Below are 19,050 nucleotides of genomic sequence, written 5' to 3'. Positions count from 1 at the left end.
TTGCTCATCATCATACAGAGTTCAACCATCACAGTGATCTTTACTTTTTACACCACTATTAGCTACACGTACCATATATTTGCACACTGAACAGAGCTGGTTATGAGTCATTAGCATGCCAAATTTGTGCAAAATATGTACATACTTATAGTGAAGCAGCTGCTAATACTCCATTTTCATATCGAAATCACTGCCTAACAGTTTATCATGCTTTAGATCAGTGGTCTCCACCCTTCTTTACTCTGAGAGCTACTTTAACATAATTAAGGTGGCCAAGAGCTGTTATATTATTAGTATTTATTTACATAGCTTATAGGCATCAACCAAACTGGCTAAATAATCTATTTTTGTGTGAAAAATAATTTGTACATTCACATAGATTCTGTTATTTCATCATTATTATCATCAGTAAATTGTTGCTTAAATCTCATCACATACCCTGAAGGCAATATTATTTTTAAGCCAGAGACCTGACATTGTATTGGATTTTATGTGAATGAATAATAGTATTTCATAGCATTCATATGCAATTTCAGTGGAAGATGTTAAACGGTACTTTACTATGAAACACCACCTGCATTAATAAGACATGTCTACAACACATCTTTTTCAGCGTAGTAGCTTTAATCCTAAACGCTGTCCAATCCCCAGCAGCTTCCAAATCGAATGGATTTACTTTATTCTTTATCTGAACTACTTGAATTTGTGCTAGTAAGATTCTGTACAACACCGGAAAATGGCAAAACTTAAAACAGGTTTATTGAGTTAATTTGATTTGATAACTTTTGTACATTTCCTATGATCCCTTTAAAACCTATTTAATATTAAGATATTATCCTCATGTTATATTCACTTAAGCTTCCTTGCACCTTGGAAGCGTTAGTGTGTTTTACATGAGAAACTTCTCAGTAACCTGAAGCGATTGAATCGTACTAGGTTTTCCAGAAGCTATAGCAAAGATAATTTTCCTGAACACAAGCTTACATAGAGGCAATTTGGTCGAAATGGTCCAAGTGCCACTGAACAGAAAGACACACACCTCATTCACATCACTCAGGGAAGGGAATATATAGAGCTCAGTCCATGACAGAAAGCCCTGGTTGTCCTTTATGCCAAGTGGATTCACAACATGAGTTTGAAAATCCAAAATCGTTGAATTGCACACACGACTTCAATCACTTGCTAAGTGTTGGGTTTGGACGTGACATAGCAGTGTGCACACTACAGTACATGAGTGATCACAGACCAGGCTCACGAATTATATGTGCCTTCCACCTTGAATCTCAACTGATCCTCAAACCCCACTTTTCAGTGCTGTCCATCGAGTAACTGCCAAAAGCAAGACGCTGGGGTGGCTGTTCCTGTAAACATGTTGGTTTTGTACCAAAATAAGAACAATGAAAAATATGAGAAATATATGGGGAAAGCATTGGTCGTAGAGACACAACCAATATTATTGCTGACATTTTGCCCTTGTTCTCCAAAACAAATAGATGGATGATTCGAGATGGTTTCCACATATTCCCAAAATTCTGCTACGTTCGATTTTGTGAGTGGAAAGTCAGAACATGGTCATCTATGACGTCCATATGTTTGAGCTGGAAACTGGGTGAAAAACCACGAAGGTTAGCAACAAATGGCTTGCTTGACATTAGAGATATATATGACTGAATTTCTGAATTCTCTCAGAATTGTATTTAGTTACAAGTTAAAATTTCAGAGATTTAGTTGCTGGAAAACCTCCATCTGCTACTTCACTAGTACTTTCAGTTAGAAAGAAAGAACTTGTATTTTGAGTTTTGATGCTAATAAATATGTGAACTTACACTTAAAAAAGCCACTTAGTGTACACTTACTTTGTACCAAAACTCATTAGCTAGTTTTTCAAATACCCAAACACTAAGTGACTGTAGCAGGGCAATATGAAGATATGATACTGTTATCATTATACAAGACCTTCAAGACCCACATTTCGATGCATCACCCTATTCATCAGGCACCTCTGCTTGTAGAAGTCTGCTAAAAGTTAACTGCTGCACTTTAAACATTTTTGTGCCAACTGTTTCAATGTCTCTGCATGTCTTTGTGAAATATTTGCATTTTATAGATTAGGTGTGATCCTATACGGATACCTCTTGGTCCTAAACGTCTTGTGTTGGAGTAATATATGTATGTACCATTTCCTTTGTTGTTACTAAAGAGAGCTGTAAAAGTTCACACATGAAAACATTAGCAGTTACGTACACAAATTCTAATTCATACAAATCATAAGTGCCCTCATATTGAAGTACAAGTTAACAGGAACACTAACAGCCATGTTAGATGCTTTATAACTCTTCCACTATAGAGCTCATTTGGCCCATGATCTGCTTTTGTCAGGTTCCAGTAATGTTATGGATTTATAGAGTAACTCAACCAACGTTACTGGCTTTTCTTTTCATTTCATAACATAAAGCCCTACTTCGAGATCAAAGACAGAGTCGTGGAGGAAGATGGATTTGTAGTAAATCAGCTGAACTATTTTGGAACAAAATCTTCAACCTGTTTGTTCTAAAACGGCAGCTAAATGCCACTTCACCATCCAGGAGCTATCAAATCCTCGGCTTCATCACTAAACACGTGTACTTCGTCTCCTCGATACTCAGACTGATAGCGGTACGGGAGCACGCTACCTTGTAGGAACCGTTGGAGTACATCTGTATCATGTTCTCAGCGCCCTGCTTCACTTTAAGCTCGATGTCGTTCTGCTTCTTAAGTGCTGCCAGGCGACTGCTGTTGGTGCTGCATGGAGTGTCTGGAGTCAAAGGGCACTCTGAAACTTAAAAAAAAAAAAAAAGAAGAAGAAATAAACAAAAACACTGTCATAAATAGATGGCTCTTTATTTCACAGTTAATAAAGCATGTAGTAATGAATTTATCCTGGGCTTTGGGAAATAAAATAAACTAAGGCTGCTTTCACATGTTTTTCCTCAACCACTAGCACACAGTTGTTCAACTTTTTATCAATGAGCCAAGTCACAACTGTTTATTTTACCTTCTGACCAATCCTCTTGCATGTTTTGAAGGAAGCGTGAGAGAAACAAAAATGAAGGAAAAAAAAAAAGCATCAGGTAGAACTGATTCCAATATTCTATAAAATAAGAACTGTCTATGTTTTTAAAAGCAATCTTTATTTTTTTCCATGTAGCCGATACGAGCTAGGACTGATACGAGAGTTATTTTGTTGTTACGCTGTGCGTGCCACGTGAGATGTTTCTTTTCACATATCACATATGGTGCTTACTGAAAGCACAAAGTAAACTTGATTCCATCAAAACCTGAGGGCAAATTACTTCATCACAAAAGCATATGGACAACATCGATTCACAATATGTTTTTTATTCTTTTGATACTACTATGTCAGTAAAACACGTGTGCAGGTTACTTTACTTCCTAAACAAGTGCAGGTCCGAGTACAAGCTGTGGTCACGTCCGCAGGAATCATAGCACAGGTCCAACTTTCATATGACATCACATCAAAGCATGTCTACAGGATTTATACACCGTTCCTTCTGTACATTAGACAGACTATTACTGATTATTACTGTGTTTGGCCCATCAGTTCAGGCCTAAGGGCTGGGTTTCCAGACAGAGCTTAAGCTCAGCTTTAGACTAGAGAGCATTTATATATGAAAACATGATGGTGTAATTTAGTCTAAGACGTGGATTAACCTACTGTATGTCTGGAAGACTGAATGAAATTACTGAATTGACACTATAAAACCCAGGACAATATATAAAAACAACACAGGACATCAAGCAATGTGACAAGTGTGTGATTTTTTTAAAACAGTAAAAGGTAGACTAAACTATAGCGAGATATAATCTTTGGCTTTTTGTGTTCACATTAAACTGTATAAAAAGCTAGGTTCAGGATTACAGACTTCTAGTGTTCACTTCAAAAAAATATGAACAAGCACTTTCTACTTTTCTGACCATCAAAACACACAAGATGTTTCTCATTTATTTGTCATATCATATTACCCTCTTTACAGTAAACTATTTGCTACATAAAAAAAAAAAAATAATAAATTACGTTTCAAAATGATATTTAACCCTGACCATGACCTTAACGTCGCTAATATTAAATAAATAAAAAAATCCTTGGACTCGTAGCTCAGTCTTTGCTGTGTGAAAACTGTTTTTCTGATTTTTATTTTCCTTGCTAATTGAATATTTTAAAACTAATAACAATTACAGCACCGAAAACTCATTTCTCTTTCACACAGAATAAGCTTGAAAAACATGGCAGACAGAACACGTTATGGTAACATGACAAAATACTTTGAACAATCTGGCGTCATTAATGAGTTTTTACTGTTGGTCTATAAAGAGAGAGCGAGAGCAAGAGGGAGAGAGAGAGAGAGAGAGAGAGAGAGAGAGAGAGAGAGCGAATTAGAAAGAGAGAGAAAGAGAGAGAGCGCGCGCGAGAGAGAAAGAGAGAAAGAGAGAGAGAGCGGGAGAGAGAGAGAGAGAGAGAGAGAGAGAGAGAGAGAGAGAGAGAGAGAGAGAGAACACGACACACACAGACCGAACACCTCAGGGGAGAAAACAAACTGTAAAAGGGGGAAAAGGAAAACACGAGAAGTTGTTTTTCCAGACAACATTTCACCCTTTCTGGACAACACAGACTGGAAAGCATGTAACCTGCTGGGATCACTGTGTCAGCGCTGGCAAACCTGACCGTCAAACCTGCTGACGTGCTGTAAATTATGGACTGAGAACAAGATTAGATCATTTTTACACTCTGGCTTTTCTGACACCATCAACCAAACCACCCACCCACACACACATACACACACACACACGTAATAGAACTGCTCGGAAATCCTGAATGATGAGATCATCCTCACGTGTCAGAACAAGCACACACAAGCGCACGTTCAGAGGTAACAGGAAGGTTTCGCCTTTACACAGGCTTCACACAAGCTTCACACAGGCCCACCGGTGATATACAGTAAGACAAATCCAGAATATTAAATGAACAAATCACTTCCTCAACACTGATTATTCTAGTGAGATCATGTACAATAAGTCCTACAATGCACCCTGACCATCATCAACTGACCTCAGCACAATATTTAATTAGCCAACCGGTTAACAAGAGCCCGAATACCAAACTGAGAACTGTGAAATAAACTCAACAAGCTAAGCACGCAATAAAACTGAAATTAAATTAGAGATTACATGTGCATATGCTTTGTGTAGATCAGAAGTGGAAAATTCCTGTATAGAGAAACAGCCCAGATTAACAAGCAGCTGTTTCACGGTCTTAATTCAAGCCCCCTGTTTTGAGGGAGAAGACGTTCGCAGCTTTGAGAGCAGGGACGATGGAGTCTAAAATACATAAAGAAAAATGCATTGGTGCGTTGCTGTGAAGTTGTATTATGAGATACAACACAATGTATTTTCCTGTCTCAAAGCTGCAGACGCCATGTTTTCCATCAGTCATTTAAATTGTCCAACTTTTTTTCTTCTCTGTATTTATACATTGTGTTGTGTATATACTGTATATTATATTATGTCTATATTCTTTTATATATTGAATTTCTTTCTCTTTGTTGCTGTAAAAGAGAAATTTCCCCGTTGTGGGACAAATATAGGTATATCTTATCTTATCTTACAGTGACCCAGGCTTCTCCACACTGCAGTAGGAAGTGTAATGATGCAAAAACAGAAAGTCAGGGGGTATTATTGTGTAGGTTACAAACGGATTTGGCTGAGAAAGTTTCAATTTGGTTTAACCCATCCTCCTCATCTTCAAGAACCAGCTCATAAAATCACAGTCGGAAGCCACGAACGACAGACGAGTATGAAGAAACAGAAACTAACCGAGATGAGGCACTGAGTCATGCATGCAGGCATTACAACTTGGTAAATATTATGCAAGTAGCAAAACTACTAGAGCTGAGAAACAAAGAGAGCTTTCAGGAATTGGTCAAATGAAAACCGTGACTGCTAACAAGAAGCGTTTCAAAAAATTAAAAGCTCTAAAAACTAAAGGGATCATTCTTATTACTCAATAAGGGCAATCCTGTTAAAACATTGTCTGACTTTAACCACCAAAATAAATTCCCATGTTAAAAATGAACCTAGAGGTATTCGGACATCAGTGCTCCCCTACGGTACAGTAGGTTGTACCACAAAGGAGTAGCATGAATCTTAGCATTCTTAAAACACTACGTGGGGAATACTTGGATTAATGTTGTGATTCTATCCGAGATGCACATACTGCATCAGCGGCTGATAGAAAGTTACTGAATCAAATGCAGTGTTCTAGGTGGAACGCAGGAGGCGCCGAGGGGAAAGACGGAGGCGCCGAGGGGAACGCAGGAGGCGCCGAGGGGAACGCAGGAGGCGCCGAGGGGAACGCAGGAGGCGCCGAGAGGAACGCAGGAGGCGCAGAGGGGAACGCAGGAGGTGCCGAGGGGAACGCAGGAGGCGCCGAGGGAAAAGACGGAGGCGCCGAGGGGAACGCTGGAGGTGTGGAAATTATAAACCTCGTTACAGTAACATGGTCAAACAAGTCATTTAAGAAATTAATCCTGACAAGCTGCAGGCGTTATGTAAAAAGAAGGCATGTAAATGATGCTACATAAGAAAGCTTTGTCCACAGGCTAAAATCCCAAAGCTGTTTCCTTTCTCTTTGAGCTGCTCATCTAGAAAGAATACTTAAGCAAACAGGACTGGATGCACTGCTGTCTCTGGTTGCTCATTAAGGATTGAAATCGAATCTGGATTTCTATAAAGCTGCTTTTGTGAAACGTCCATTGTTAAAAGAGAGGATGTATACAAACAGAGGTCATGACCCTGGCTGTGAATCCCACAGGTCTCCTCCTGCTCAACTTCATTAAATGTAGCAAAGAAGGAAAGCTTCCTAACAAAGCGTGAGCGATTGTGCAACCATGGGCTTGTTATGCTCTCTGAGAGATCTTTCCCACCATTCTACTCAAACACGCACACACATGCACACAGAATGAGAGCCAGAGAGTGTGAGTAAATGAGTGTGTCAGTGAGTGATTGATTGAGCAAATGAGTGAGAAAAGAGTGAGAGTGAACGAGTGAGTGAGAAAAGAGTGAGAGTGAACAAGTGAGTAGGAAAAGAGTGAGAGTGAATAAGTGAGTGAGAAAAGGGTGAGCAAGTGTAAAAAGAAAGTGGTTGAGTAAATGAGTGAGAGAGTGAGTAAAAAAAGTGAGTTAGTAAAAAAAGGAGAGCAAGAGTGTGTAAAAAGAGTGACTGAGTGAGTAAAAGTGAGTGAGCAAGTAAAAAAGGAATCAGAGTGAATAAAAAGAGTGATAGAATGAGGAAATGATTAAGTGAGAAAAGTGAGAGTAACGAGTGAACGAGTAAAAGAGTGAGTGAGTAAAAAAGGAGAGTGACAGAGGGAGTAAACGAGTGAGTGAGTAAATGAGTGAGAGTGTAAAGAGTGTAACTAATATGTATTAGACTATAATGCACTGTTTATTGTCAGTGCAATTATGCTTCAAGTATTTCTCTCATCTTCCCTTTACACAGTGTTACAACCTGCAAAGTAGACAGAATTTTACTTAGATAAGGTGAAAGAAACGGTGTAACAGTGCACAGTCATACGAGAAGATTTGTTTTTACTCAAACACTGAGTCTGGGCAAAGTTCAAGGATGTGCTCGTTCATCAGTAAAGTTAAAAATTTTATTGAAGGTCAAGGACTGGCTGATGAGCTCAACCCCACTGCACACCAACTGAGCCCCAGCCAACATCCCTGTCTGATCTCACTTGCCTACATTGGCATCCAAACGTGGCGAATCCAGCACGTACGTGCAGCTCCATGTAATTTGCAATCGAGAAAGTACATAACATTATTTTATCATTAACACAAAAAAAAAGGTAGCATGTAGCTAGCTACTATCATGTGTGCTGATAATTGATCATATTGCGGTAAAGTAAAAGTATTAAACATTGGTATACTTAAGGTACATTAATCAAATGCGCTAACAGTAACAGTAGCTAGCCCCCAGAGCCTGTCGCAAGCGGTTCTTAAGTCTAGACCAGCAACGTTTTGGTGCCACTTAAGAACCACTTTTTTTGGTTCAGAGCCGGTGCTTTGGCTGTCGATAAAGAAAGAACTGGTTTTAAATTTTTTAAAGTTTTTTAATTTTCCTGCCTTGAGGAAAAGGGGCAACTAATGCTGTTGAGGCTGACACGGCCCGCTTTAGGGGAAAATCTAGTGAAAAGTCTTCCCAAAAGATGAGCGGTTACTTTACCAGCAAATCAGGACTAACCTGGAATGGGATGTTTTACAGGTATATACACAGATGTGATGGTCAGGTTTTCACATTCTTTCCCCATATTGTGACTTTTGTGTCTTTTAATGCCTAAAGACAAAGAGTAATTTTACCTAGAAGGTTATCAGAAAAATCAGTTTGAGGAGTTCCCTTTTTTACAGCACTGCTATCACTTTAGATCACAGAGCTATAAATGTGGACACTGAACAATGCACTTCCTGTGTTTTAACGTTCCTTGTGGGTTGTTTTATTTGTAACTTGGCTAATAATATTCATTTTAATCTATGTCGCTTTGCACCAAAAGTAGAAGTTTACCTCGGAGCTCATCAGGGTCTTTGACCACGATGTGGGCGTTGAGTTCCTGCAGTTCCTGGTGCAGCTCCTCCACCTTCTTATTGCTCTTCTTCAGCATGTTGTCTACGTAAGCCAGGCTCTTCTTGTCTGTGGTGGCTTTGCGCAGATTCTCTGCTCCTTCCTTTATCTTGAGCTCTTTGCGGAGCTCACGCTTGATCTGGTCCTTGATCTCGTCCAGCTTCTGCTGCACCATGGTATCAGACAGGTCCATGCTGAGTCCCATCATGCTCAGGCGATTTGAAACCATGTGGCCTTGAGCATCCTTGGGTTGGAGAGAATGGAAACAGAAAGAGTCAATGTTGGTTAATCAGGCCTCTTTGGTATTTAAATATTATACTGCTTGAAACGCTGTTACATTTGAAGTACAAATTAAAGGATAAATCATGGCTGACCAAAAATAAATAAATAAATAAATAAATAAATAAATTCACAGGAGATCAATTAAAAATTCTCACTGGTCACCTTTATCATCATTAAAGGTGTAATGGAACTCCTTGCCTTGCACAAACACACTGATACACTGAGAGCACAGGATACGAGAGTGCAAATGCAAATGTGCCGAAAGCAAATTCTTGTCTAGAACAGAGACATGAAAGAAAGTGCGAATAAACCCTGGACAGAACATCACAGGGCATCACACATACCAAGGGATGTAGCCAATTCACCCACTGGCATGTTTAAAGTCGATGGGGGTGGGGAGTTGGTAGAGGGGCGGAAGGGGTAAATCCACACAGACGGGAGAACTTGCAAAACTCCATGTACACATTAAGCCTCGCTGAGGATCAAGCTCAGGATCTGCGAGGCGGCAATGCTTCCTGCTGTGCCACCATGCTGCCACAGATTACCTCACTGGTCAAAATGCTGCCTCCTGCTGCATGGAACATAAGGGGAATGATGGGATTTTGAAGTAACAGTGTTACTTCACAATAACAGTGCTGTGAGTTAAATTTCATATGGCTTATACTGTCAAAAAACAAAACAAAACAAAAAAAAAAAACCACACACACACACACACACACACACACACAGTTATTACAGAGTGACTGCATAAAAGAAACATACTGCAGCGGCACTGCCTGCTAACATGCACTGTTAAGTTAATCAAGTCCTCTCTGTAACCAAAATGGTTCTGGGTGATAACACTCAAGGTTAACAACAACCTTCAAAAATATTTTCATTGCAGATATACAATGTAGTGGAGTGTTTCAGAGCGATACACTGCTGGGACACACTCCTGAAAGAGAAGTATTTCAGTAATATATCATTTTGGTCAACATTCAGTAATTTTAATGAATGGAGTCATTTTCCCTTAATCCAGGGATGTGGTCAAGCAGCCTAGAAATGTTAAGCATTCTGCAATGGAGATATAGTGTAGCTAAACGCTATCATGCAAACTCCACAGCATCTTCCCACGCTCATCATACACCACATCGCATCATTCAGTAATCTCGGTCAGATGTCTTGTGTGGTTAGACGCTGTTTAACGAATGAATACGATAGAAACAGCACTGGCACCTTGAACCTGAATCACTTTGCTGCTTTATATTCAGACAAGGATTAGCGGTTAGCATGTGGGTCTTACACTCCAGGGTTGGAGTTTCAATTCCTGTCTCTGCCCTGTATGCATGGAGTTTTAAAGTACTTCCACTCACTCTCTCACTCACTCACTCACTTTCTACTGCTTATCCAAACTACCTCGGGTCACGGGGAGCCATCAAGGCAGGATACACCCTGGACGGAGTGCAGGGCGCACACACACACACACTCTCATTCACTCACGCACTCACACACTACGGACAATTTTCCAGAGATGTCAATCAACCTACCATGCATGTCTTTGGACCAGGGGAGGAAACCGGAGTACCCGGAGGAAACCCCCGAGGCACGGGGAGAACATGCAAACTCCACACACACAAGGTGGAGGCGGGAATCGAACCCTGACCCTGGAGGTGTGAGGCGAACGTGCTAACCACTAAGATTTGTTGGATATACAACACAGTGGCACAGACGGCGGTTGACAGACAGGTCCAGAGTTTGATCCAGAGCTCGAGTTACTGTCTGGGAGAGGTTCTCAGATTTCCTACCACCTCCCCAAACACAAGGTAGATAAATCGACAACTCTCAACTTAGACACACAGTTTCTGGGATCAGCTCTGGTCCCACTGTGACCCTGACCAGAATAAAGCAGTTACTGACTGAATTAATTCATTTAATTCATTATCATCTCTGGGCCCTAAAGCTTCTCTTTCTGCTAGAAGGGAAAGTTATATAAACTTTCACTAATTAGTTAATGTTTTGTAACAGCAAACATTTTGTAACAGCAAACTAGCCCTGTGGATTAGTACGAAATTTCAGCGGAAGAATGTCAGAAATCATATGAACTGCAAATGTCTTTTTTTGTGTCTTCAACCTGGAGCACATCAACATGGTAATTTGGAAAGAAACACAAGATTTATAAGCTGAACGAGCTTGTAATTGCTGTAGACAAATTTGTGCAGAGTTGTAAAACATGCAATTTAAATGTTACCATACAAGAAGATTACAGTAACCACAATGAAGAAAAGGCCACAGCATTTTTGGGAGCTGTTGAGCTGTTCAAGTCATACAGCCAAGTCAACACAACAATTATATACACTATGTGTTCTTGCCCTAATCGTCTGGTGTAAGATTTAAATGTTCCTCAAAGTTCATTCCTGTTATTATTTTTTGTTGAGTCAGTTACACACCTTGAACTAATCCTACTGTATCAGGATTGGTAGCGATTTATAGTCACTCTAGTTGTGTTATCAGCAACGAAGGCTATACATATACACACCCAGCTGCAGATCAGCTATACAATGTTACATAATGGACCTGGGCCAAGCTATACCAGTGAAACCATGGCAAGGCTGGAATTCAAAATGCCTCCATACGATCTAATCTATACGATTAGAGAAACTTAAAGGTCAAGATACAGTCAATGACTACGTGCCTCCGCAACGTGGGACTATAAAACCGTTCAGAAAATTAATTGTACATGGTGCGACACTAATTTGTGGGCACATATATAAACTTACAGCTAAATATTCTCTTTTAAGCTTCAGAAACGTCGTCAGATTTCAAGGAGGTCCAGGGTAGAAGCCTCCTTTGTGGCTAAACTTAAAAGATCCTAGCCAGACTTTAACACATAATGGGAAAAGAAAACAATCATGCGCTATATAAAACTAAGATAGAAATCAGCTAACAGTAAAACAAGTGTGTATATACTAAATAATAGAACGTATAAAAAAAATGGCCATGTCATGTGATCTGTGGAAAAGTTCATACTTGTGTATATATAGTACAATTATTTGCGTATATAATACACTTCACTACCTCACTGACCCTTACAATATAGAATATCTGCCTGTTTTAAATCGAGTGAGTTTGGATTCTGAAGCAGTTACTCGTTTAGTTAGGCTAGCTAATGAATTTAAGATTTGTTCCCCATCCTAAGACATGTTAGAAGTTTCATTTCCCAGATTTATTTGCTGCAATCAGTGCTGGTACCAGGCTGTGGCCAGTGCATACTGAATAATTGTCAACAAGCCATTCTCAAAATATTCTCTGGACTTGGCAGCTTTGCTGAGATACTGTTGAGTTTCTGAAGCTTAGGCTTGGGCGTGGTGTATCACAGTAACTACTGGCTCTTGTGCAAATCAGTCAAGTTATTCAAGTCGCTCCCTAGCTTCCTGTTTCTGAAAGCAACATACAAAGAAGCCAAATCATGACTCAAGGCACATGTGTATGTCTTACCAAGATCTCAGACGAAAACCCTGCCGTTTTCAAATACTCATCTGTCACGCAAGCTTATCGGACGAGAACCAGAACCACCGAAATGTGACATTTCCACTACAGGTTTGGCTCTAATCTCTGAAACTGGCCCATGCAAATCAGTGTCTACTGTGTCTAATAGTGTTCTGATAAGCCTGGAGGATAAGCCTGTGCTTATCCGGTTGATTCTTAAAATAAAGTAACCGTCTGAGAGACACACACTTCCATGGAGTCTTTAAATGTGAAAAGCAGGTTCTCCTGGCAGGTGAAAGCCATTATTAAGAAGCCACAAAGGAGCTGCTTTCTGTGTTACTACACACACCTCAGATGGACTTTTTACATGTTTTTGCTTTAATTTTCATTCAAGGAATTTGCAGGAGCCTCATCCCTGCCTCATATCTCTTTGAAAAAAGGAAATAATTGGTATTTCAGGTATAAGAAAAAAAGAATTACATACAGTTTACATAAAAATATGTTTATCAAAAAAGGTTCTTAATTACATGATTAAATGATTCGGTGAGATCAATTCATGTAGGATTAAGGTAAACCAATTACACTGTGAAATCACAAGTAAGTTAACATTCATAGTAGAATAGTGCAGTGCTAACGTGGCTGAAGCGAAACACGTGTCACACGTTCGATTCTCTGCCTAGATGCTTGCTCAATGTTTGATTTTATTTGAAAATTCAGACTCAAATCATGTTGGATGAACGAAAACAGATGCTAATACTGCTTAATTCAAACAGACGGAAAAGTACTTAACAGCTTGTTAAGTAAATTCAGAGAGCTCTTTATCCCCCCAGTGTGTCCACAGTACTTTTTTTCAAGGTTTATATGGTTTGTGTTGCACATACTAGAACTTAATCCTATGCAAACACAAAAAACCCTGTGTGAGTGAGTCAAATCCTAGTGCTAGTGTTTGTAGTCAGTAAGTGTGAATTATTCTCACTAGCACATATATTCCATATTAAGCTCCACTCTCACCACCGTAGTACTACAAACTCTTCGGATTTTCATTCATGCTACGAAACTTGCCGCAAGATCATGCTTGCTTGCCAAAAACAATCCCATGTAGACCTTTTTGATCTTGTTGAAGAACAAACAGTAGTTTCTATTCATTATCTGCCTATAAATAGATGGCCAGGGTGTTGTCTGTGACCAGCTGTTGAACATGAACTTATGAATCTCCACAAGCAACATATGACAGCAGCGAACGAATAAAATGAGAGATTGTCTTCAAAAACATTGCACTTGTCTGTCATATCTATCATGTTACACGTCATCAGTGCTTAGAAAAGGTCCTTATCCTGAGCATGTGATTAGCAATAAAGCTGCGCTGCGCAGTGTGTAGAGTGGATATGAAATTAAACGTCCTGTTCAAACTGTGTTTTTTATATAAAACATGAAACTGCGATAAATCATGACAGATCTTTACTATGAGTCTGGGTCTGCTAGGCCATTCCAAAACAATGATCATCATCTCCTGAAGCGAGTCCTTTGTTGACTTAGATTTAGGCTTTAAATCGTTATTTTGCTGAAACATGCCATTTTTTCTTCATTTCCAAATGCCGGCAGGTTCTGTGCCAAAACAGAGTGGACTTTGGAGCTGGTTATGATTCTCTCATAAGGATTAGAACTCCAGACACAATTGAAGAGAATAGCCCCACTGCATCATGATGCCACCACCATGTTTCACCCAAGAGTAAGTTTATTTTGGGTGATCAAAATGACTTGTTTTTACACTAAACATTTATATATATATATATATATTTTAGAATTATGTCCAAAAAGTTCACACATGGTTTTGCCACATGGTTTGTGGTGATTGACATTTTTCCCCAAAACATACAACGTGCTAAAATGTTACATGCAGAGAGGCAAAGTATATGCCAGATATTCCAGCAGCTCCTTGAATAGTGCAATTATCAATTTTAGTGCTTTTATTTATTTTTATTTTTTTTAAATAAATTTTAGAGAAATGTCTATTCTTGGTAAGGACATTTACATTTATGGCATTTGGCAGACATCCTTTTATCTCATTTTATACAATTGAGGGTAAGTGAATGTTTGGGTTGCTCAGGGGTCCAATAGCGGCAGCTTGTTGTACCTGGGATTCAAACTCACAACCCTCTGACTGGTAATCCAATGCCTTAACCACTAAGCTACTACATCCCATTTCCTCCATTTGTTATGACTTTCACAATACTCCATTGTACATCGAACATGCTGGAAATTCTATTGTACACCTCACACGATCTTGATCTCACAGTGACAGTCTAACCATATGTTTTAAACTGTTTGTGGCCCATGGTTTCAGAAACCAAGATGATGTCATGATCATCCCACAGAAACATCTGATCTTTATTTGCAGTTAACAAGAAACACTTAATTCAAGACTGGTATGTATGAAATTTACTTGGAAGCACGTAATGGAATGTGATACTTCTAAACACAAGTCATGTGCCATATTATAAAAGGGTATGTACATGTACACATCCAGATTATTGCTATTTTACATCTATTGTATGACTTGCATAGCTACGAGAGAGAGAGAGAGAGAGAGAGAGAGAGAGAAAGAAAGACAGAATAAAATGGATGTGTGACATTTTTTACTTTGAGAATAGATAAGTGCCAAGATCAATCGGATTATTCCTCATTTACTCCAAAAATAAAGACAAAGCCAAACACACTGATGGGTGACGCAGCCACATTGTGTAGCTACTTTCCACACGCTGATAGCAGTGATAGCAGGTGCTCCATAAAACACTGGCACATAGATGTTTAATCTCTACACTGCTTCACGCTAGCAAAAGAGTACAACCGCGCAAAGGTCACCCAGGTTGCACAAGTCTCTCTGAAACCGTTTCTATATTATAGCACCAGTCTACTGGACTGGTTCTGCTACAAGATAAAGGACAAAAGGAAATTACAGTTGAAGTGGATCAGACAGCACAACATATATATTTTTTTTTAACAGAGCCAGTGTAAGACATAAGTATAGTTTAAACACAGCAGATTTATTGTGTGGCTCCTTGTTCTCCCTCATGCAGTAAGAAAACATGAATGAGCCAGTGACCATCTTTCCACTGACATGGTGCTGGCATGAGGTTTGGGAACAGTAAAACTTTTTCTTTTTAGGAACTTGCCTGGTGCCTTGATACCATTATATAATCAGACTGTTGAACTTTGAGTGAATGGTATAAAAAGAACCCGTAACTTTTTCCTTGGAAAACTTATTTTATTACTCAAAGTCAAGTCTGTCAGAAACCTTAGCACACAGCTAGCTAATCATTATGGCACAGATAAGAGTTGTGTTTTGTTTTTTTATTTTGTGAGTGTGGAGCTGCTCAGACGAAGGTACATTTGTACAGCTACAATTTGTAAACTCTCTACTGTGTGTGTGTGCGTGTGTGTGCGTGTGTGTGTGTGTGAAGGAAAAAAAAAAAAAGCTCGAGATTAGGCACCTGTATTGGAAAAGGATTAAATTTACAATCTGGCATTTAGAAACCCTTATCTAGATTGACTTACAATCTTATTTCAGTTTATACAACTGAGCATTTGAGAGTTAAGGGCCTTGCTCAGGGGCACAGCAGTGGCATCTCGGTGGACCTGGAATTCAAACTCACAACCTTCTGATCAGTAAGTCCAACACCTTAACCACTATGCTACCACATCCCTTCCTAAATGTGGATTAGGATCTCTAAAATTACACACACTCACATGAATGGAATTGAGGTGTAAAAAAAGTCTGCTACTGTAAATAAAAACTTAAATAAATCTGTGTCTTAGCTACACAAAATTCTCTCTTATGGATATACAGATGACCTAACACAGGAAATGCATGTGGGACCTTAAAATGGGTGGAGTTGTGGGAAAAAACAATAGAATAAACGGAATAAAGTGTCCACAATAACAAGGTTGCGGTTGATTGTCTTCAATCACACACACTGTCCACCATCAAAGGATACTCTGCTAAAAAGAGGGTTTTTTGAATAAAAATGGGTTTCATTTCTCCAGGTTTCAGTGGTAATGGACATACAGTACAACCAGGACAGTACAAACAGGACATACAGTACAACCAGAGTATACAACTGTCTCAAAAAAGCCCAAATATGCAATGAACAGGATCTTGCAACACAGGCAAAGATGCCATTTTTGATCGTCATGACATCAGAGTTCTTCGACAACACGTAATAATATAATAAAGCTCAAGAACACGTGATAGAAGTTTACAACTAGGGTTGCAAAATTCCGGGAATTTTCAAGGCTGGAAACTTTCCATGGGAATTAACGGGAATATATGGGAATAAACTGGGAATTTTAAAAAAAAAAATGCAGAGGTGCCTATAACAAGGAACTTAAATGTAGTTAAAAAAATCTTAACAGCATAATTTTGTTTAAAACAACAAGATTTTATGCAATTTAAGTTGAATTTGTACCCTGCATTCCTTGGTCACTTGCACACAGCACACTGTTTACTGGAGGGCCATTGAGGCCACACCCCCTACATGCCATTGAGGCCACACCCCCTGCATGTACTTGCATTCTTCCATAACATGCACAGTAACACTTTATTTTAGGGTCATTTAACTAGTTGCTTATTAGCATGAATATTAATAGAATATTAGCTATTTATTACTACTTATTAAGCACGTATTAATGCCTTATTCTGCATTACCTTATTCTACATTCTTAATGGTACCCAATACCTAAACTTAATAACTACCTTACTAACTCTTAATAAGCAGTAAATTAGGAGTGTTACTACACGCACAGATAATTTGATGACCCTCCCCCACACACACACTCCCCCGAAATAAAAAAAAATCCTCTAATATGTTTATTACTATTATTAAGTTTATGTTTATTACAAGCATAATAATGTTTATTATGCTTTTGTGTTTCTCAATGAAATAATCAATAAAGTCCTAATTACAATTAAATCAGTCAAGATGTCATTTTTAAAATTTGTATTACCTTGCATGCATGTCTGCTTATGACCAAACAAAATGTTTATTTATGTTTGTATATAATATAGTTTATATACATTTCCAATTAATTCCCATAAATTCCCGTAAATTTTCGTAAAGTTTCCAATTTTGAATATTTCCAAAATTCCCCAGATTAAGTTCCCGTGGAAAGTTTCCAGAAATTTACCAGCCCTTTGCAACCCTATTTACAACACAGACTTTTACAGGTTTGTAAAATTGAGAGTTCTTTTCAGAACAAAATTGAACGTTAATTTATGCTTTATTTGTCAAATCAGTCAACTGTCAAATATTATTCTCTGGAAAAACACTGAGGCAAATGTGAATCCCTTTTCTCTTCACCAAGAAAGATTTACATTCAATTTGTACATTGAATCCTTATGACCTCCATAACAGCTCATAACAACTTCTAATTACAGCTTAGCCCCGCTTGCACTTATACACACACAGGCATTCAGAGACACACAAATCACCTGTAAGAAACATTAAATAATTAATTTCCTTGTCCTCCAGCAGTCCGGGTCTCTCGCTCAACCCCAATCACAGTATGCTTTCTATCCTAAGGCTCAAGTCGTTCTCTGGCTCTCTCCACCCCTCCTTCTCTTTCTCAAACAAACGTCAGATAAAGCCCATTCCTGTCCCTAGCTGTGTCCGCAGCTGTGTCTTTAAAGCCCCTGCACAGAGAGGCACATAGTTACATTACAGTTTCAGCTGTGCTGCTGTTAAAGACTGCAACTTAGTCAGTGCCAGTATTTGTGGTATATCTCAGTAATAAAAATGCACGATATTATTATTGTGGGCACTTTATAATTGTCACAACAGGAGGAGGAAGACAGACCCATACGCAGGATAGCTTCAAATAAACAGGGTTTAATAACTAATAAGACATAAAACAGGAACAAAGACGAAAACTAAACAGGAAAAAGAACGAGGATACACTGATGTTACATTGACAATACACTGACGTATACACTGACGATGATTCCGCATTTAAATAGACAGTTAAATAGACACGACGATTAATACATAGGGAACAGGTGTGTAGAGATGGGGAGGAGTAAACGAAGGCGGGGCAGACACATGACATAAACAGACGGACATGGCCAAAAGCCCGGGCTGAGTCCTGACTATAATACTGTGAATATTTACAGATTGAAAATTTGATTTTTATAAGACACATTAGATTCTTTTCCCATCAACCTAAAATGGCACAGCGTGTCTGATGCATAAAAGAGACATGTCAACAATTCTCACATGGAGGAGAAGCACGGTAGAAAGAGGAATGCTGAAGACGAAGATTTAACGCCCTTTTAGAATAGGTAATGCTGGAGGTTTAGAAATATTTGGGGTTCCATAATAATTGTCGGACAAAAACAATTTCTTTTTGTGCAAGACATGTGGGACGGAAAGTGGCAGCGAAACATGGGAACACATAATTAGCCAGTGCAGCACTGTACTTCTCATTTTTCCATGTTTTTGAATATTGAGTATTTTTGAAAAGTTTTTTTTTTCTTTTACTGATAGACCTTTGTTAGCTATGCTAAAGTGTGCATCTCGCATTTTAATTTTCAGAGGCATGAAGTAAAATTCTTCTTCTCAATGTTACAGAGTAGC

The 19,050-nt window shown here is 38.9% G+C and overlaps 1 protein-coding gene across 2 annotated transcripts in view; it reads right to left on the bottom strand.

Moving 5' to 3' along the window:
* The window catches only part of pkn2b (protein kinase N2b), a 44,637-nt gene that overhangs the window by 18,976 nt on the left and 6,611 nt on the right, over positions 1-19,050 (bottom strand). For both annotated transcript variants that reach the window (XM_060867790.1, XM_060867789.1), the window contains exons 2-3: positions 8,618-8,918; positions 2,673-2,818 (exon numbers count right to left, since the gene is read on the bottom strand). In XM_060867790.1, coding sequence (XP_060723773.1) covers positions 2,673-2,818; positions 8,618-8,918 — 447 coding nt within the window. The remainder of the gene's footprint in view (positions 1-2,672; positions 2,819-8,617; positions 8,919-19,050) is intronic.

This window comes from Tachysurus vachellii, chromosome 4 (assembly GCF_030014155.1).
Source record: "Tachysurus vachellii isolate PV-2020 chromosome 4, HZAU_Pvac_v1, whole genome shotgun sequence".
In the NCBI taxonomy this organism is placed as follows: Eukaryota; Metazoa; Chordata; class Actinopteri; order Siluriformes; family Bagridae; genus Tachysurus; species Tachysurus vachellii.
The sequence above is the reverse complement of the archived record's forward strand: the minus strand, read 5'-3'. Positions and strand labels throughout refer to the sequence as shown.